Here is a 21637-nt window from a genome sequence, read left to right as displayed (position 1 = left end):
ACATTGGTGGCTGTCACTTGTAATTTGATTTGATATTCTTTTCGTGGGTGCGTGATGGTTGGTCCTTGGATTATATTATTGCAGTTATTGCAGTTGTGACATGCCAAGGTTCCTTTGTATGTGCTTTCGGAATTTTCCCTGGTTGTTTCAATAGTTCACCTATGTTTTTGCTCCTGGTGTAAGCGAAAATCGGGAAGTCTTTGAACAGATTGTTGAAGTCCTGTTCTTGTGTTAAGATAGGCCAATGCTTTTTGATGATATTATTGTATGCGCTACTGACCGTTTTGACACCAAAACATTGCACTTGCTTTCTTTCGATTTGGGTTTAAAAAATAGTTCATCATGTGCCGTTGATTGACTGCATTGGATCGCTTGATCTAGGATGGCTTTCGGGTATCCTCTTTGTTTGAATCTAATAGCCATTTCTTCTATGCGTTGTTTTGCTATATATGACTGATGTTATTCGTTTAGCTCTTAACATTTGTGAATATGGTGATTTTTTTAAGGATTCCTGATGGAAGCTGCTGTAATGTACGGTACTGTTGCGATCCGTAGGTTTTCTATGTAAGTCTGTCTCTAGTGAAAAACCTGTGTTGGCGATTGCCACATCTAGGAAGGTGATGAGTTCTTTTTGTATCTCATACGAGAATTGTATGCGTTAGTTGATGAGATTTAGCTCATCCAAAGCTTGCAATAATATGTCTTTTCCATATGATGAAAATATCATCAATGTAGCATATGAATAGTTCGCTGTGTGTGTTCCAGGGAGTTTTTTATTTTACATTCTCCTCTTCAAATCTTTCCATGAATAAATTAGCATACGCCGGCGCAATTGCCCATTGATGTTCCAGTCATTTGTAGGTACCAGTCCTCTTTCCATTTGAAATAACACTGAAACAAAGTAAAGTGGAGTAGTTCCATTAGTAAGGTTTGCATATTTGGATTAAGTTCAGAACGTAATAAAGCATGTTCTATGGCTTCAATGCCTAGGCTGTGCGGTATTGAGGTGTATAGTGTCTTAATGTCTACTGTGCACAGTAGAATGGACTCATCTGGATTGACCCCAACTTGATTTAGTTTTGAAAGGAAATTCGTGGTGTCTTTGATATAGGTTTTCATTTTTTATACACTCGGTTGAAGGTATTTGTCCAAGAATTGACCTATTGGCTCGTGGAGAATACCACGGGTGGATGATATGGGCCTAAATGGCGGATGTTGCAGAACTTAAGGAATTTTGAGAACCATATATATGATGGGGCTTCTCGGATGGCTTTGTATTAAGAATTTCTTTGTCCTCTCATTGATTGTGCTGTTTTCGTAAGCTTTTTGGACACATGGATTTAAGTAAGGTTATGAAGGATTCAGTAGGATTGGTTTCCCGTCTGATGTAGATGGATTCATACTTCACTTTCATAATGTGTAGTATTTAAGACTACAATCGCTCCTCTTTCATCAGCCTTTTGGCAAATTATGTTGGGATTAGTTGCTAGTTTGAGTATGCCAAACTCTTTTTGAGTGAGGTTATTTCGTCTCTTCTTTTTGGAATAGTTCAATTTGGTAAGGTCTAGTTTTACTAGGTTCTCAAACGTGTCTAATGATTTATGGCTGACTGGAGCCATATACTTGCTGTGGGGGTTTGTACCCCCAGTAGTTGGTCTTGTTGTGTGCTGGTCTTGAAGCACATTGTCAAAAAATGTCTTAATCTCAGTTTTCTCATGAATTTAAATAAACTTGTTTCAAGTTCCATCAAATTGGTGTATGCTGTGGAAACATATGAAGTACCTTTTTGAAGTAATTTCAGCTCGTTTTGATCCAGACTTTGATCTGAAATGTTTATTAATTAAATTTAACTCTGTGTTGTCTTCTTGCCTTTGTCCCTCTTTAAAGTGACAGTGATGCTCCTGGTGGCCGGTGTTCCTTTTTCTTTTTCCCCTCCCGGGTCGTTTTTTTCTGTTTGGCCCGATTCTAAAAAAGGCTCTCCTGGGGCTGTTCTTGGTTCAACTGTTGGTACATTCTGGGACTCTATAGGTATTGCTGGTTGTCTTGCATCCGTTGCTTGTATTTGTGAAGATACATGTGGTCTCTCGGGTCTTTGTGGTCTTGGTCTGTTGGATATGTCACTACCTGATGAGGATGTGTCTGTATGTTGTGTGTATGGTTCATTTTGTCTTCTGCGTGCATAGACCTCGGTCCAGCTGTAAACTTCACCAAGCTTGTAGTCCACTGTGTCACGTCGAAATTTGCGTTTTTTTTTCCGTTGACCTCTCGTGAGTGTTTTGACAATTGTTCAGTAATATCTTCTAAGACGTTTGTCTAATCATCGGATGACATAGTGTTGATCTGTTCATTGGTGACTGACTATTTCTTTCAATAATTTCTATAGTATGTTGGAAAGCTCTTCAATTATTAAGAGTACCAAGTCTAGTGAGCATTTGTTAAGAATCGCATACCAGCGATCTTTGAATTTTTGGGCGTTCTTACATAACGATGGTTTAAGAGGAATGCGGAGCCCCCTAGGTATTCTCTGTGCTCGATGGTATTTAATCAATTTGTTGGCATGAAGACGCTGATCGATTTAGCGTTTGGATGAATACAGTAACTGCTTAGTGTTTTTTTTCTTTGTTCCGGTTGGTGGTGGATTGTGTCATTTCCTCAAGTATTAGAGCATAAATCCGACTTGCTTCGTCTTGCGCAAAGGTGAATGTTTCAGCTCTCAGATCCGTGATGTTGGAAATTTCTTCGTAAGCCATTTTTGTAAGTGGTGTGCTGCGTACTAAGGAACGGAAGACGGTACCTGACTAAATTGGGGTAGTATGCTCTACTACCTGAAGTTTAATTTAAGGTTGGTTGATGTAAGAAATTCTGGTGTACTCCTTGGACAACGTTCACCGGTCAAGGGTGTTCAACGTAATATGAATGGCTGCACATCACAATGAATGCAAGATAAAAATCAGAATCAATGAATATAAATCGAACATAGGCACCAAGAATACTAAGTCAGTAGTGGCCACCCACTTTCAAGAATACCACCACAACATCAGTCAGCTTAAATTCATAAATGCCCGAAAATGTTCATCTGCTTATATATAAGGGATACAGAATGCTCAAGATGCTATGGATATGATGAGGTCAACCGGGATCTTGGTCTACGTACGGGAAGAGGCAGTCCTAGCAACAGGGGCAGACTTCCTCGAAGCTCTTTCGTCCTAGTAGAAGTCCAGTCGCCACTGGGCTACCAGTCGACCGGTATTGTGTTAAAGCTATGTAATTTCAGGGGTATAACTCGTCTTTTGGGCCACAAAGCTGTACTCCAATGAGTCCAGCAGACTCTGGTGCAACATTGAGCATTGGGTCCTGATATCTGCTGCTGCACAGTGGCGGCAATGTGAAGATCTGGGCTATCAACTTGCCCCAGCATGCATCTTCAGCTGTTGGGGCCATTTGCTGCGAAGAGTTCTTCCAACTGACCCTTACATTCTATTGCTTTGGCAGGGCTCTGGAAATGACTCCTTCACAAGCAGGACACAGCAGACAGGCCTTCTCCTTTGCTACCCACCAGGTTCAGCAGATGAGGTCCACGCCAGTTCAACCCCTATACACCAGTTCCACAGTGCAGCAGGATAGTCTTTCTTTCAGTCAAGACGTGAACTTATTTCCAGGTGACACGGGTGCCCTTTTATGTTCAGAAAATGCCTTCACAGAAGGATGCACTTGGCAGCAAATGGGCTACCAGGCCCCATCCCTCCTGATGACCACTTCCTGCAAAGTGTGACATTTGGCTATCCCAAGATGAACCATTTCGCCCCACATGACAGAACTCCTCCCATGGTGTCCAGTGCTCACTAGTCCAACCTACAGATGTGGCTACCAAGGGGCTACACGCCCCTGAAAAAATGTTTGACAACTGGTTTTTCCCTATTCTGCCGAAGTGCCATGCCTCTCTACCTTAAAAATAGGGTAGCTCCTCTCCCAAGTGTTTACCATTTAGTCTTCAAAGACTGCTTCTCCTTGAAGATTGTCTTTTGGGCCAACACCAGGAAGGTTTCCTTCCAGGATGAGGTGCCATCTCCTCCAGTGGCAGGCCTCTATTGTTACATTTCCTGGAAGTTGTACACCTGTCTACCCAGGCAGTGGTCCCAATAAGAAGTCAGCAGGGCTGGGATGTCATACTGTAGCCCTGTACTTGGCAAGGGGCCACTAGTCTTTAAAGGTTTCACTGTTGTAACATGTAAAAGTACATGTTTTACTTTTTAATATACACTCTGCACTTGGGGCTCGTCAGGCCTACCTTGGAGTGACATATTTGAAAGGGTGGATTGGGCCTTGCCATTGCCTTTAATGGCAAAGTCGAGTTAGCAGTTTTAAACTGCCCTTTCAGTCTGCAGTGGCAGACTGGGAGACATGTTTTACTTTGTCGTACTCAAGGTGGCAGAACTGATACTGCAGTCTATGAGAGAGACTTCAACTTATAGGCCCTAGATACCTTTGGTATCATATACTAGGGACTTGTAAGTAGGTTGAGCTATGCCAATTGGGGCAAGATAATTAAACATGCACCATTTTAAAGGTCAGAATACATTAACTGAGTACTGTTCTGCATGGCTTAGGGATTTTCAGAGCCATTGCACCAGTACCTAGTAGTCAAAATGGGTGTAAAGAGTATGATTAAACCCGCAAAAAAGCCTGTTTCCTTCCACCATTCAAAGTCTGTGGTGGTGGCACTGTGATCCAATAAACGAAAATGGTGCTCTGTTATTTCAGAATTATCTAACTACATTTGCATGCTATCTCACAAAGCATATCAGATGCATAATATATTAACACAAAAGCAACAGTTCCAAATAACCTCTAATTCCAAAACATCCAAAACATACCAACAAAGCACTATAAAACTCCTTATGAGTTTCTATTAAGTGCAATGGAGCCAGTAACAAGAGTTAGCAGTTGCATTGAAATTATACTTTATAATTTCAGTGGGAACACTGATGGTTAGTCGTGTTCTACCCGAGGCGTTCACCTGCTTAAAGAAGGCAACATAGAAGACTGGGAAAAAAATGAGGAAATTGGCAGGATAAATCTGATTTCATCATGCTTGTCCCCAAAAACAATTCTAATCACTGTATTTCCTCTCCTCCCAGGATTACTGGGACCCATCGTAACTCCAAATAGGGAAATTCAGGAACTTTTAAGAGACCAATTATAATAAGAGCCTACATTTAAAAGTACTTCATTTAAGAATTTTCTTTTATTTACCTTGTCAGGCTGAGTGAAAAACTTCGTTGGAAGAACAGGCTCCTTTTGAGAGTCTGCATTACAAGATGCGCTTTTGCTATTAATAACACAAAGGGCCACATCACATACGGTGTAGAGTTTCTAAGGAAAAATAAAATTTGAAAAAAAAACATTTAATTTACCAAAGATGAATAAAGGCTAGGAACACTTTTTACTGGATATATTTTTTAATATTTAATAGCACTGCAAATAATATCTACATAAATTCCACTACGAATAACGTAGAGGAACAAATAATAAAATACTAGGGCTGTATTGACTTCTCTGACATCTTTGTAGAATGTACTTTTGTATCTGGCAATGAAACAAAACAACTATTAAGGCCTGTATTCCAGAGCTAGACTCAAGACAACAGAGGCTTGAGGATTGGACACTGACAATAGGGTAGCAAAAGGGTGCTCACAAGGAGAATATGCAAATAGAGGCAGGATTTCGTAAGAGTTCAATTTATTTTGTGGTTTATTGAGCACTTATTATGCCCACTGCAGTGAATTCAGGGAAAACACCACCAAAAATAGGGAATAAAACAAGTTGGGAACTGGAATTAACGTAAGAGTTACTTACCTTTGGTAACAATGTATCTGGTAGAGACGATTCTAGCCACAGATTCCTTCACGTAGAATTATCCCCAGGCATGAGACTGGATCCGCAAAACCTTTGCCACAGCATCCCTGCGCACTGCGGGCGGGGCGTCACCTCGCGACTCCGCCCAGGTGTCGTCCACGTACATGACGTCAGCAAGGTTACATAAGACCCACCCCGGTGCGCCTACGTCCGTTTTCTTCGGAGAACTTTTCCGCACCACAACGCGGAGCCACCAGACAAAAAACTGTGGGAGCATGGGAACAGTGTGCGTAAGACAAACAACATCATAAGGAACAGTGCAACACTGCAGTGTCCAAAGGCTGGGGCAGAAGAAAGAACAGAGCAGAGCCCTGAGCAGTCACCCTGTCAGTACATAGACAGCCTTCCCCCTGCAACAAGGAACATGCGTAAAAAGCCATGATACACGTAACAGGCCCACCACCCCCATCCAGACTAAGGAAGGGGAGACAGTCCCAAGACATACAGAAACACAAACCTCCTAGCCACCCCAGCATAGAGGGCAACCACCCCCAAGAGAGAAGGGCAAGGCCTAGCCAGATGACCCCTATTCGGAAGTAAGCAGAGGGGCCAGGACCCTCAGCAGCAACAGGAAGGGAAGGGAAGGGAAGGGAGGGGAGGGGAGGGAAGGGAAGGACAAAGATTTTAGGTAAAACCCCCTCCCCAAACCTGGAGTAAAAAGAGCAGCGGGGCACAGAAACACCGTAACCCCATCCCTTAAGGAACTAAGAGGAGGAATGAACCGCAACCAGACGGAGCCACCAGTCTGGAGCAAAGAAGGGACTCACAGGAAACACAGCTCCCCCCACCAGGAGGCAAGTACCGAGGACCAACACAAGGGTCCTCGCAGAAAGGGGAGAAAAGGCGGGCCGTGATGGAATCTGCGGCTACAATCGTCTCTACCAAATACATTGTTAACAAAGGTAAGTAACCCGTACATCTGATAGAGACTACTAGCCGCAGATTCCTTCACGTAGAATAGATACCCTAGCAATACCCACGGGAAAGGAGGGTCTGCGAAAGGACCCCACCAGCCTGGACAGAACAGAAGGTTCCACAGGGGACCAGATCCAAAGGCCAGAATAGAAACTTCATCCCCGCCAGGCAATAGGAACCCCCACAAGGAGAACACCACCGACCCCAAAGGGCGTATGAGGAGAAGGAGACTGTAGAGGCCCGTACCCTCGCAGCAGAAGAAGCAAATGCAAGGTTAGAGAGGCCAAAGCACCTCACTCCCTTACAAGGCAACAGAGCTTCCACCCAATTCCAAGCCAGGAAGAAGTAGCAGCCCAGAAAGCCCAAGGAAAAGATGGAAGGGAAGGCGGGTCCCTTCCAGATGGAAGGCAATAGGCCAGCCAGAACAGCGCCCACAGCCTTAAGCTGCCAAAAGCAAGAAGAACAGTCCGGGGCCAGAAAAAAAAAAAGCGGGCAATCTATGCCTGACAAGGGAGCACTCAGAATCACCCCAGCCCTCAGGACAGGGGCAGGAATGTGAGAAAATGCCCAGCCACAACACTACGAGGGGCCGTGCACACAACCTCAAGAAGCGAAAGCAACATACAGAAAGGCCATGGGGAACCGGCATCCGAAGGCGACCAGAACTCCCTAGCAGAGCGCAAGCTATATAACAGCTACCACTACCCCACATAGGGTACGTTAAGTCCCAAGACATGGGAACCCTCTTTGGAATAACTTCCGCTGCAGAGGAAAAAACAAAAGGGCCACGGGGAAAAACACCCCCGCAGAAGACTTGACAAGCAGCCCAAGCAAAGCAGAAGGCCTAATCTCAGGGTTGAGTCTGCGCAATAACTCCAGCAAAACACACACACATAGGCAACAAAGGGCCGTCCAGCAGCCAACAATGCCAAAGTCCCAAAGAGGACTCAATGGCCAGAATGCACACTCTACAGTCATAACAAGGAGCCTAAGAAGGCCCAGAACCAGCCCAACTCAGCAGTCACTGAGGAGGGAAAGGAGGAGGATGAGGATAAGGTGGAGAAGGAGGAGTAGGACGGAGCCCTGCCAGGAACCTTTGGATGGCGGAATCAGCTGGGGCATGGAACATCAGGCTTCCGTCAAACGGAAGGTCAATGAGCCGCTCACGCATATTTTCAGGAAACACGCCGTCCCGAAGCCAAGTATGGCGACAGAGGGCGACTGAGGAAGCCATGGCCCTGCCCAGCACCTTCGAGAGGTCCTGAGCGGAGAATAAACGGGGCTAGTTCCCGGCCATCCACAGCATGATGCCGCAAGTCCACCTGGAACGTCTCTTCGGAGGCTGCGGATCTCAAAGACTCAGCAGAGTCCCACAAACAAGAGGAGGACCCTAGCCAAAACACACAAGGTGTTAAGGGCCCGCAGGGCAGCGCTAGCCAAGGCAAAAATGCTGCGCCCCCAAGAATCCAGCCAGCGGCGCTCCCGGGACGGTGGAGTCAACAGTGGCGGCAGGGAGGGAAAGGAGGTCCGGACTGGCAGCAGAGGGGTGGAGGGAAAGGCACGCCGGGTCACGCGGCGCCGGAAGGTGCCAGTGCAAAAGGCGCCTTTCAACGACGCTGGTAAAAAAGATACCACATGGCGGCCAGTCTCTGGAGAAGACGGAGCGTCCGAAGACTAATCCGCAGCACGACTCCTGCGCGTAGCCGAGGAGTCCGCCGCCTGAGGAGGAACGTCGGCACCACCCGGCGTCGTTGGACAGGGTACCTCCAAGCCATACCGCATCAGGGACCGGAGTGGAGCCGGAGCCGAACTGGCCCGGGGGGGGGACGGGGGGCGGGGGGGGGGGGGACGGGGACAGGGGGGAGGCCGAGCGACACTGACTCAACCCCTGCCGAGGAAGGGCCTGGGGCGTGACACAAAGCCTTCTGCAGCAGTGGCCCAGAACGTGGAGGAGATCACCCGGCAACCCATGTGGCGGCGCCAGGGACGATTCAATCTCCGACGAGACAGCCACCCGCGGGGAGGGACGAGAGGGTCCCGCAGAGGGATGAAGGGTCCCCAACCATCAACGACGCGGAGCGGGACGAGGAGGGTCCACCGACCCCTGTGGCTCCGCACGGTCCAGCCGTTAACGGCACTGTAGCCGGCACCTCGGCCTTAGACAGGACCACCTTGTCAAAGGACCGAGAGGGGCTCGAGGATGCGACCCGAGCCCCGGTGACCTCCCGCGACACCACAGGAACTCCCGGCAGACACGCCGTGGCCTGAAGGAGGTGCCCCTGAGGAGGTGCCCCTGAGGAGCCGCACTCCAACAGCACCACATCCTCCTAGCCTGGATCCGAACCAGTTGGAGCCGGAGGCGGCGCGGAGGGCCCCACGCAAGGCAAGGGATCCGCTGACGCCCCGGGAAGGAGGAGGAGACACCAGCGCGGCCTGCAAAGCCGCCGCGTATGTCTCCATTTGGGCTCTCGATGCCCCAACACCGGAAAACGGTGGATAGCACGACACGCGGGCCGCATCACCCGTGGAGAGTCCATGCCCCCAGCAGGCCGGAAACAAACTGCAACACTAACCCGCCGGGGAGAGACCCTCACGTGACATCGGAGAAGAGCAAGGATGACGACCACGACCGTATCTGAAGCCGTCCACCGAAGCAGACCGAGGGGTGGACGTAGACCTGGAGAGCCGTGCAGAGAGAAGTTTCATCCTGCACTCCCACCTCGACTTCGGCTTCAACTGTTGGCATGCCCCCCAATAAGTGGTGCGTGATCCTCCCCCAAACACCAAATACAAATGAGGTGAGGGTCCGTCGCCGACATAAGACACCCTCACAACGTGCAAGTCTTGAAGCCCGAAGGCATTCACACACTGTTCCACAAAAGTAGGGACAATGGAAGGAAAAGAGAGGGCCCAAATAGGCCCGTAGCAAGGACTGGATATGCGTTGAACGCGGAAAAGGTAAAAATTGACGTAGGCTCGCCGGGATGGGTCTTATGAAACCTCGCGGACTTCACGTACGCGGACAGCGCCTGGGCGGAGTCGGGTGGTGTCGCCCCCGACACGCAGGGATGCTGTGGCAAAAGTTTTCCGGTTCCAGTCTCGCGCCTGGGGAGAATTCTACGTGAAGGAATCTGCGGCTAATAGTCTCTATCAGATCAAGTAGTATGTTTTCCAATTTGGTAAAGCAGGTCCTGAGAGTGAAGTTTGGGTTTGGATGGAAGGGTATTATTAAAGGAAAATAGGAGCAGGTGGAGGAGTGCTAACAAGGAAGAGGAGTTATGGACCTCCTAATACAGTTGCCTAGGAGGAGTGTCTCAGTTGTCTTTTCTTTAAACAGTGAAGACAGAGCAGCATGTTAAAATAGAGTATTAAACATGCTAACAAAGTAAATATGTTCCTACTTTAGCCCATAAATATAAACCAGTTTTATGTTTAGAGTCGCTATTCATATCACAAACGAACAAGATACTTATTGTTAGACCTGGCACCTTGGCGTGAGTTTCCCTTCCACTTTTTGCTGTTGTGCCTCAAATGTTTTGCTGGTGTCCGCTACTCAGGGCACTGCGCCACAGTGCAAGTGCTCCCTACTGTAAAGTGTACATGTGATTGATGTCCATGATTGGTTCCTTGGATTTACTGTTAGTCCCTAGTAAAGTGCACCAGGAGTGCCAGGGCTTGTGAATGCCAATACTGCTAGTGGGCCTGCAGCGCTGGTTGCGCCACCCACAGAAGCAGCCTTAAAATGTGTCTAGGGTCTGCCATTGCAGAACCTGCGTGCAGTCCGGTACTGTCATGTTGGCTGGGCAAGTGCACACACTTGCCAGCCCCTAAACCTTCCCTTAAACTTCATATTAGTCACCCCTATGGTAGGCCTGAGGGCAGGGTGCATTGTAAGTATAAGGTAGAACATGCCCTGATGTGTGCGGCATGTTCTAATAGACAATTACTGCCAAATTCGTTTTTCACTATTGTAAGGCTACCAGTTCCCTTCTAGGCCAGATGGGCTGCTGGAATTATTACACTCTATAATCCCAGCAGGCTCAGGGAACATGGTAGAAATTAATGTTTAGTATGCCTGAACTCAGAATAATAAAATACTTCTTTTAGTAAAGTTTATTTTAATATCCTGTGTTTGCAAATGCTACTTTTAGAAAGTTAGCATTTGCTGGCCTAACCATTTCAGCCCGCCTCTGCTTGGATGTGGATCTGACTGTCTGGTGTGTGTGAGTGACAGGGCTGGGAGTTGACAGGTAGTGAATAGCAGGATGACACCTTAGTGGGTGGTGGGAGTTTCCCCTGAATGATGCATCAGGCTGTGCTCTGCCCCCACAATGCTGGCTCCGCCCTCCTGGGGAGCGACTGATGACTCAGCCTGCACCTGGCCCAGGAAGGACCGAAGCTTGTCAACAAAGTGCTCAAGCTGCCCCTGTCTTCACAATGCCGGCTCCGCCCCCCTGGGGAGCGGCTGATGTGCCTGCCCTCACACTGCATGCAGAAGCCAGAAGTACCCACAACAAGTGCTCAGAGACTGGAGCAGTTATGCAGAGGCCCCCCGGCCTGCTAGAACAAAAGAAACTGGGTATAAAAGTAGGAGCCCTGCTCCTTGTAAATTAGATCCTGTTTGTGCTACAGAAGAAACTCTGCCCGAAGAGAAGGACCTGGAAGGACTACAAGGAGGAGTGCTGTCTCTGGCCTGTGTCTGGTGCCTTGCTGCCAAAGGAGAGGAAAGAAAAGACTACAAGAGACTTTTGCTTTATTGAAACTTTGTGCCAAACTCTGCTGAAAGATCTCCAAGGGCTTGCTTGTGAACTTGCCCCCTGACCAGCGCCCCAGGAACAGTGGGCGCTACCCCATCTGAAGAAAGCTGCTGCTGGCGTGTGCTGTGTGTCTCTACAGCGCCGAGTAAAGGAGATTTGAGAGCGCTGTGTCCTCCGCCACGCTCTCTGACAATTTGTGCAGCCGTGCCCCTCCCCCGACCACCGTGACGGTGGCCTGATCGTGTGCCAGCCCCAAAGTAAGGACCAGCCCCACGCTGGTTTGAGCTCCGTGACTGTCCGCGCTGAGCCGCCCTCGCAAAGGAAAGGGAGGACCTGCCCGGTCCGAGCATCGCCGCCTGTGTGACCCCCGAGGGACAGGCTGCTCCGCAAAGACCGGCACTGCCAAAATTGTGCCCCTCGTGACTTGGGCGCTGAGACCCCCTGGCCCCCGCAGCTGGAAGTGACTCGCTGCTGGGCCGTGCCTGGTTTGTGCCCCGCGCCTCGTGGAGTGCACCCCCCTCAGCCCCGCCTGCTGCAGCTTCCCCCTTCAGCGTGAAGCGAACCTGATCAAGGAGAATCCTGCCCCGCATCTGCACCGTCATCCCGGGTGCCCTGTGACCTGCGGCTGAGACTCGCAGGCCGCCGCACCCTCCAGGAAGACAACGCGACGTGGGACAGCTCCTCGGACAACCGTCCGCTCCAGGATCTCCAAGAACTTGAAGGTACAGTGACTTTGCACCGCGCCGTGTGAGCTTGGGCGCCCCGGGAGCCTCGCAGCTGCTGTCTGCTTGCAGCGCGAGCTGCCCCTGAGTCAGAGGCTCGCTCTGCTCCTGGCCCCCGAGGCCCCTCTTGACGCTCTCTGTGGCCCGCGGCCCCCTCCCCTCGAGTCAAGCCCCGAAGGGTGACTCAGTGCAAGAGCGGACCCGGCCGTGTCTTTCGCGACTCACGCGGGAAGCGTGAGCTTTGGCAGGCCGGGCCCGATTTTCTCCGAGGACACGAACGGAGACGGCGGAAAGCGCCTTGAGGCGCTGCAAAACACTGAACCTTTTTCAAACCAGGGCAGAAGGCCCACAAGATTGCATTTTCTTAAGAACTGTGACTGTTGATAAAGAGTAACTGGAACCTGCATTCAAGAAAGTAACCAAGACTGTATTTACAAGCCTGCTTGAACAAAATATAAAGAATATATATTTTTACAAATACAGTTTGGTGTCATTGTGTGGTGGGTTGGTGGTGATGGTGTAATATTGCAAATGTTTAACCCTATGTGCCCCAGAGATTAGCCTAGACTGCTTGCGCCACACTACCTAGAGGGTAAGCAGAGGTTGTTCTTGAAGGTAACCCTCAGCCCTGACGGGGAAGAGAGAGTCCCTGCTTGTCGCCAGTGCTGCACTGCACCAACTAGAGACTCCCCCTTCCTACACTTATCTTCGGTAACGATGCATCTGATAGAGACATGTTTTAGTTGCAGATTCCTTACCTTTAGAATTTCCCCCAGGAGTCAGTCTGGAACCAGAGATTTTTCAACAGCAATACCCCTGAGCCTCTGTAGGTGGCATTGGTCGGCTCGACTTACATCATTGTGGGCCCAGGAATGAAGTTGCGGGAGCCATCTAGACGTCGCCCATGCGCTCTGAAGTCAGTTCTTAACACTACTTTCCAAGCCAGAAGCACAGGGCCATGAAAGGCACTGACCGCTGGTGCGTCAAACCTAGGGCCCTTTAGGGTAGTCCCTATTGTGAGAAGTTGGCTTGATATATGATGCTCACTAGTTCTAGTGATCACCTTGTATCAGTCCAAACAACCCTTATGGTGATTGGTTGTAAGTCAACCTTATAGACCAGCTATCCTAATGGTAGCATGGACAAAGCAGTCTTAGGCTAAACTCTTTTGGCATGTGAAGCCAGCTGTTTTGCCACATATAACCCCTGGAATACCAGATGAAAGGACACCAAACAGGTTGTTATGAAAATAAACAATATATTTATTACTAACAAAATATCTCTGAACTCTTTATGAGATCAGAGGTCTAAGCACATGACAAGACTCTTAAGAAAAATACAGTAAGTCGCACAAATCACAATGGTGCCCTAGGGGCACGACAAACAATATACTAAGTAAATGGTATAAGGAAATCGATAGAGGAAATGAAGATGCCCAGAGACTGTAGGATCGCTGGGACTACACTACCCTAACCTTAGGTAAGTAGCAGGAGGCCCACGGGACGCGTGTGCAGAGTGTGAACTCACACGCGAGATGAGGAACAAAGTCAATGGGCAGAACAAATTACGAAAAGGTAAGTAAAAGACAGTTCCAACTAGTTACGACTAAAACAACAGGATACCTGGAAATGCTCTTGTTACCTCGCCCACGGGCTGCGGGTGCATAGGTGTGAAAGTGTGTCGGGTTTCCGCGTTGAAGTCAATGGAGCCTTGAAGAAAGATGCTGCAGGCGACCAGGAGAAGGATGTCCGGAGCGATCCAAGGGTGGATCGAGGAAGAAGAGGACCTGAAAGCAGAGGGGACAGTGTTCAAAGTCACTAGCCAGTGACCGGTGTGGAACCAGGAAGGAACCAGATGCTGTCGTCGCGATCAGGTGAAGAGTGGACGCTTGTCTCTGCAGCCACGTATACCAGGAGGTGTCTTCGATGACCAGGATGGAGGCACGATCTGTCGCACGCAGGCTCTCGCGGTCGGCGGTCTAGGATCCGGATTTGGAGTCAACAGGCCTTGGCAAAGGCAACCCACGCGGTGAGTGGAAATGGCGTCTGGTGCGGACCACGAGGGTCCGGGGTACTCCTCTTTTGGAAGGGAGCAAGGGCCAGTCTGGAGCAACCAGACTAGCGGTGTGGATTTCGTGGATCGTCTTATAGGAGGCCACTAGCCAGCCGGCAAGTGACCAGACAACGCGTCGAGCAGCAATCAAGCAAAAGGGCCCCACGCAGATCTCGTGGACGCTGGAGGGCTGGTCGTCTGTGCAGGAGCTGCACGGGGCTGGGGCTTATCAAGCCCCAAAGCACTTACTCGAGGATGCCTCTGAAGTCTCGCTGGAAGCGAAGTGCAGTTTCTCAAAGATGGCCGGTCCCACGTGTCTCGTCGCACCCACGGATCTCAGCTGTGCTGCACATGTGGGTAGAGGTCGGAGAGGTCTGGGAGTCCGGGTCTCGTCGAGCTCTGAAGTCTGGTTCCAGCAGGAAGGAGGACAAAGTGCACAGCAAGGACGCTTGATGGTGCCTGCAGTTGCAGGGTGGGCACTCCATGCCCACAAGGGAGATTTCTTCAGTCTTCTGTGGAGCAGAACGTCGAAGTCCAGAGTTTCTTCTTGTAAAGTTGTTCAGGATAATCTAACTTGGAATGGGACCAGGTCCTACCTTTATCCTGCTAAAGGGGGCTGCACTAGTGAATAGGTCCCTCCCATGGGTGGGACCAGGAAGGGGGGTGGTTACACCCCCTATCCTTTGTCCGGTTTCGCGCTGGGGCTTGAGTGCCCCAGCAACTGGTTTGAACCGGGGTATACACAGGGACACCTTGTGTGCCCCAGGCATGTCTCATTCCTTTCAGCCCTCCCTACCTCAATACACAAAATCCTGTCTGGGGTGGTGCTAGCCCCTCCCAAGGCAGGAAACCCTTTGTCCAGGTCTCCCTCGCTGGAAGGACTCCCAGCAGCAGGAGGTCAGACTTGTGTCTGTGGTGGCAGCATCCATTTTGTGATGCTGAGGCTCTGTTTAACTTTAAACGGGGTTCACAGTTACATACATGTCTTATCCCTCTAGGAGGGTGGAATGCTACCCCCGTCGCCAGAACTGGCGAGGGGGTAGTATTCCAAAGCATATGACACCTTACACGACATGTTTTGATAATGCTATACCAAAGTTAGCAATAACCGCGAGGATTATAATGCACTTAAGAGTATATGGTATAGCGTTATCATGGAACAGCTATAAGGACATGGTTCCTACCATAGGAGTGACTGATAGGAGTATATGTGTCCATTTTGGGGTTAGATATATTTGTACAGCAAAGGGTGATTACACCACCTTGTCCCAGCTGTCTTACCAGCCAGTTGTGTGTTTAGATGGCCAGCCAGGGGTGGCATAATACATGCTGCAGCCCCTGGTAGGCCTTGGGTACACCTATGCCCTGGGTACCTAAGGTACACTGTACAGGGGCTGATAAGGTGTCCCAATACCAATTGATAAATGCACCTAAAGTACATGTGTGTCAATTTAGAGAGAGAACAGCTAGGCTGTGGGTCTGATTAGCAGGCCCACAGCCAGGGAAAGTCGTAAACCAGTGAAGCAAAAAGCAAAAATCTGGGGTGACCATAGGATTGCAGACCCTCCTCACCTACATAACCCCCCCAAACTTAGGGACATTAAACTAACCTTGACCAGGTGAGTCTTCCTGTTCTAAGTGGAAATACCTGGAGAGACCATCTGCATTGCCATGGTCAGTCCCTGGTCTGTGCTCCACTGTAAAGTCCATCCCCTGTAGGGAAATGGACCACCTAAGAAGTTTGGGGTTTTCACCCTTCATTTGATTTTGCCACAAGAGGGGCTTATGGTCGGTCTGAATCTTGAAGTGAGTTCCAAACAAGTATGGCCTCAACTTCTTCAGGGCCCAAACCACAGCAAAGGCCTCCCTCTAAATAGCTGACCAACGTTTCTCTCTAGGGGTCAGCCTTCTACTTATAAAAGCAATGGGCTGGTCATGACCATCAATATTCAGTTGAGATAGAACAGCTCCCACACCCAACTCAGAAGCATCTGTTTGGACAATGAAGGTTTTGGAGTAGTCAGGACTCTTGAGAATAGGTGCAGTACACATGGCCTGCTTCAGGTCATCGAATGCCTTTTGACAGCTAACTGTCCACTGAACTTTCTTTGGCATTTTCTTGCTTGTCAAGTCATTAAGTGGTGTCACAATGGACCCATAATTTTTGACAAAATTCCTATAGTAACCAGACAGGCCCAAGAAAGCTCTGACCTGTGTCTGGGTGGTTGGAGGAGCCCAGTCCTTTATGGCCTGTATCTTGCTCTCCAATGGTTGAACCTGGTACAAGGTGGCCCAGGTACACAACCTGACTCTGCCCTATCTGGCACTTGGTGGCCTTGATAGTGAGGCCTTCCTTCTGCAGGGCCTCCAAAACTGTCCTCAGGTGATCCGCCCAGATGGAGCTGAAGAAAGCAATATCATCTAGATATGCTGCACAAAAGTCATCTAACCCAGTGAGAACTTGGTTCACCAACCTTTGAAAAGTGGCAGGTGCATTTTTCAAACCAAAGGGCATCACCACAAATTGGTAATGACCTCCTGGGGTAGAAAATGCTGTTTTGGCCTTGGCCTCCTCAGCTAACCTGATTTGCCAATTACCAGCTGTCAGGTCAAATGTACTCAAGAATTTGGCAGAAGCCAATGTATCTATGAGTTCATCTGCCCTGGGTATTGGATGGGCATCTGTTTTAGTAACAGCATTGAGACCCCTGTAGACTACACAAAACCTCATCTCTCTCTTACCATCCTGGGTGTGACGCTTTGGCACTAGAACTACAGGACTAGCCCAAGGGCTCTCTGAGGGTTCAATGACTCCCAATTCCAACATCTTGTGTACTTCTTTCTTTATGCAGTCCCTGACATGGTCAGGTTACCTGTAGATTTTACTCATGACAGGCAGACTCTCACCAGTGTCCACCTCATGGGTGCACCAGTTTGTCTGAATGGGGGTCAGAGAGAACATTTGTCTAAAGGATTGAAGAACCTGTTGCAATCCTTTTGTTGATGCTCAGAGAGGCTGTCAGAAAAGACCACACCATCTACTGACCCATCATCAGGGTTCTGAGTGAGCAGGTCTGGGAGAGGGTCACTTTCTACCTCCTGTCCCTCATCTGTGGCCATGAGCAAGCCCATGTCCTCCCTGTCGACAAATGCCTTGAGCCTGTTAACATGAAGCACCCTGTGGGGGCTCCTGGGAGTTCCAAGGTCCACCAGGTAGGTGACCTCTCCCTTTTGCTCAATGATGGTGTGGGGTCCAGACCATTTGTCTTGGAGAGCTGCTGGGGCAACTGGCTCCAACACCCACACCTTCTGTCCTGGCTGCTAAACAGTTAGGACAGCCTTTTGGTCATGCCAAGCTTTTTGAAGTTCTTGGCTGGCCTCAAGGTTTTTGGTTGCCTTCTCCATGTACTCTGCCATCCTGGAGCGGAGACCAAGTACATAGTCCACTATGTCAAGCTTAGGCTTTTTGAGTGGTAACTCCCATCCTTCCTTCACAAGACATAGGGGTCCTCTTACAGGATGCCCAAACAGAAGCTCAAAGGGGCTGTGGCCAACCCCCTTCTGTGGGACCTCTCTGTAAGCAAACAGGAGGCAGGGTAAAAGGATGTCCCATCTTCGTCTAAGCTTTTCAGGTAACCCTTTTATCATCCCTTTTAGGGTCTTTTTGAATCTCTCAACAAGCCTATTGCACTGGGGGTGATAGGGTGTGGTAAATTTGTAATTTACACCACACTCCTTCCACATTGCAGTCAAGTATCCTGGCATGAAGTTTGCACCTCTGTCAGAGACAACCTCCTTAGGCAACCCCACTCTGGAGAAAACTCCAAGTAGGGCCCTGGCCACCACAGGAGCTGTAGTGGTCTAAGGGGAATAGCTTCTGGACACCTGGTGGCATGATCCACTACCACCAGTCTAAATCTGTGCCCAGATGCTGTTGGGGGGTCCATTGGTCCAACAATGTCTATCCCCACTCTTTCAAAGGGCACCCCCACCACAGGTAGTCGATAAGGGGGGCCTTTGTTGTGCCACCTGATTTGCCACTGGCTTGGCAGGTGACAAATGAGCGACAAAACTCTTTTGTGTCCTCAGACTTGTGTGGCCAGTGAAAGTGAGGGACAAGCCTGTCCCAAGTCTTGTTCAAGCCTAAGTGTCCTGCAAGGGGAATCTCGTGGGCTAAGGTAAGAAGTAAACCTCTAAGAGACAAGGGGATGACCAACCTCCTGGTAGCAATAGGCTTGGGGTCTCTTGCCTCAGAGTATAGGAGTCCTTCATCCCAGTATACCTTGTGGGCACCTGTAGCATTCCCTGCAGCCTCAGCAGCAGCTTGCTGTCTGAGGGGTTCAAGGGAGGAACAGTCTAACTGTGCCTGCCTCAAGTCTGCCCTGGAAGGTCCCCCTGTCCCAAGAAACTCAACCTGTTTAGGTTCAAGTTCTTCTGGGACAGTTCCTTCTGGGGTCTTTGGGTCAGCCTCCTGAGAGGGCTGGTCCTCAACCTGAGGCAGGGGGGAAGGCACTGCCTTAACCCTACTGCTCTTCCTCTTGGGTAGTGTTTGGTCCATTGTTCCAGGATCCAGCACTTGTTCAGCTGGTTATTTTCTGGCCTGTGACCTGTTAACAGCAAGGACATGTGATGACAAACCTAACATTTCCACATGAGTCCTGTACTTCACTTCTGACCGTAAGGAGGATTCCAAATCATTGCCCAAAAGACATTCCACTGGGAGGTCTGAACTAACTACAACCCTTTTGAGGCCAGTTACCCCTCCCCAGGAGAAGTTAACAACTGCCATACTGTGATTGGTAGTGATGTTGCTAGCATTGGTCACTAGGTAGTCTGAACCTAGTATGATCTGATCAGGGTCCACAAAGGCATGTGTCCCTGTAGGCCTGAGCCATTTTTCCATTGATCAAAGGCGTTTGAACGTACTTGCCCAGAGTACTGGGACTTACAGTAGGGGTCATATCCATGTCCCCACTACAAACAAGAACAGCCTGAGTAGGTATTCTGACTAAGTCAGAACCCACCTCAGTTACCAGGGTTAACCCAACTATAGCCTTGGGGGGGTACACTACCACTACTAACTGTACTAGGGGGTGCAGGTGCCTTAGGGGCAGTAGTGGTAGGAGCTGAGCCTTTCTTGGTGCACTCACTAAACAAGTGAGTCTTACTTTTACAGTATTGGCACCATGGTTTCTTTGGAACATCATTCTTCTTCTTTTGAGGATTCTGGGACCCACCCTCCTTAGATTGTTGGGGCCCTGTTGAAGACTTCTGGCCATTGTGTTGATTCTGATTACTACTCTTTTGGTCTGCTTTCTTCTGGCCACCACCCTGGTTCTGGTTCTGCTGCTTAACCCTGGTTCTGACCCATCTGTCCGCCTTCTTTCCCAATTCTTGGGCAGAGGTCAGATCTGAGTCAATCGGGTGCTGATGCAACAACTGGTTCTGACAATTATTTAAGATTTGTTCTCTCATTATAAGATTGTACAATCCTGTGTAATCAGTAACTTTACTTCCCAGTAACCAGCCTTCCAAAGCCTTAGTGGCACAATCAACAAAGTCAGTCCAATCCTGAGCCTGAGTTTTCTGGGTGTCTCTGAACATCAACCTGTACAGTTCAGTTATTAGGCCAAACCCATCAATCAGTGCATTTTTCAGGACTTGGTAGTCATTAGCATCCTCATCTCTAACAGTGAGGAGCTTATTTCTGCCTTTACCTTCAAAGGAGAGCCACAATATAGCTGCCGACTGACTCTGGGGTACCTGCTGTACTTTGCAGGCCCTCTCCAGAGCAGTCATCCATTTGTGGATGTCATCTCCTGTCTTATAGGAGGGCACTATTTTACTCAGGTGTCTATTATCAAAACTCCTGTCTTTATCTCTAGGGATAATGCTGCCACCAGTGGGTTCTAGCCACTCAATTTCTGCTCCCTGGCAAAAGCAAGTTTTTCTTTGGCAAGGGCAAGTTCTTCCCTTTGGATCCTCAGATTAACTTCCTTCATCTTTGCCTGATGCTCTCTCCTTTGAGGGGAAGTCATCCTCCTCTGAGCAGATGCATGAGAGACATTGGAGTGAACAGATCTATTGGAGTCCCTAGAAGGAGATCTATCTCTCCTGACCCCAAAGTTAGGCCTGCTAGTGGATGGCACTGGGAGTTCCCCAAACCCATCCCCATGTAGGCTTTAGTTGGCCCTTGCAAGTCTGCTGACTAAAGTTTGGCCATTGTCTACCTCCTCCTCAGATAAGTTTCCATCTTCCCTACCATCTACATTTTCTGTTTCAGGGAGGTTAGATTCTGGGTCACCTTTTAAGGGGGGCATGCTTCCATCTGCTGGGTCTGAGGGGCCTGGATTAGAAGCCCTTCTGGCATCATAGGTCTCTAAGAGTCCTAACAGAAAAGGAAGGGTAGGGTTAGAACCCTGTTTCCGTTTCATGGAGGTACACAATTGTCTCATCTCCTGGAAGCGGAGTGCTGCATATCTGGAAAGGACCTGTGGAGGGTCACTAACCACAAGGGGAGTCGCTGTGGCCTCTCCTGTGGTAGACATGCTTTCTAGTGAGGTGTAAGTGGTGCACTTACCTACACTATGGGTTTTCCTACTGATCCCTTGCTAAGAGTTGTAGTCAGGGTGTGCTAGGCACTTTCTACTACAACAGCTGGTTCAGTAGAACTCAGAGTATTTCTAAGCTTGTTATATGTACCTATGGTACCTTATGTGATCTTTCAAATGATATCTCAAGATTATATTTGGTAAAAACAGCAGCAAGCTCAAATCCCAATCGCTGCACACCAATGTGAGAAGTTGGCCTGATATATGATGCTCACTAGTTATAGTGATCACCTTGTATCAGTCCAAACAACCCTTATGGTGATTGGTTGTAAGTAAACCTTATAGACCAGCTATCCTAATGGTAGCATGGACAAAGCAGTCTTAGGCTAAACTCTTTTGGCATGTGCAGCCAGCTGTTTAATCACATATAACCCATTGAATACCAGATGAAAGGACACCACACAGGTTGTTATGAAAATAACAATATATTTATTAATAACAAACACCTCTGAACTCTTTATGAGATCAGAGGGCTAAGCACATGACAATCTCTTTAAGAAAAATACAGTACGTCGCACAAATTACAATGGTGCCCTACGGGCACGGCAAACAATATATTAAGTAAATGGTATAAGGAAATCGATAGAAGAAATGGAGATGCCAAGAGGATGTAGGATCGCTGGGACTACACTACCCTAACCTTAGGTAAGTAGCAGGAGGCCCA

The 21637-nt window shown here is 48.9% G+C and overlaps 1 protein-coding gene across 1 annotated transcript in view; it reads right to left on the bottom strand.

Annotated features, from left to right (window-relative positions):
• PDS5A (PDS5 cohesin associated factor A) overlaps nucleotides 1-21637 on the bottom strand; it is a 1342323-nt gene that overhangs the window by 123111 nt on the left and 1197575 nt on the right. The window contains exon 28 of the mRNA XM_078678314.1: nucleotides 5254-5373. Coding sequence (XP_078534440.1) covers nucleotides 5254-5373 — 120 coding nt within the window. The remainder of the gene's footprint in view (nucleotides 1-5253; nucleotides 5374-21637) is intronic.

Source organism: Lissotriton helveticus, chromosome 2_2 (assembly GCF_964261635.1).
Source record: "Lissotriton helveticus chromosome 2_2, aLisHel1.1, whole genome shotgun sequence".
Classification (NCBI taxonomy): Eukaryota; Metazoa; Chordata; class Amphibia; order Caudata; family Salamandridae; genus Lissotriton; species Lissotriton helveticus.
This window is presented reverse-complemented; position numbering and strand designations above follow the sequence as displayed.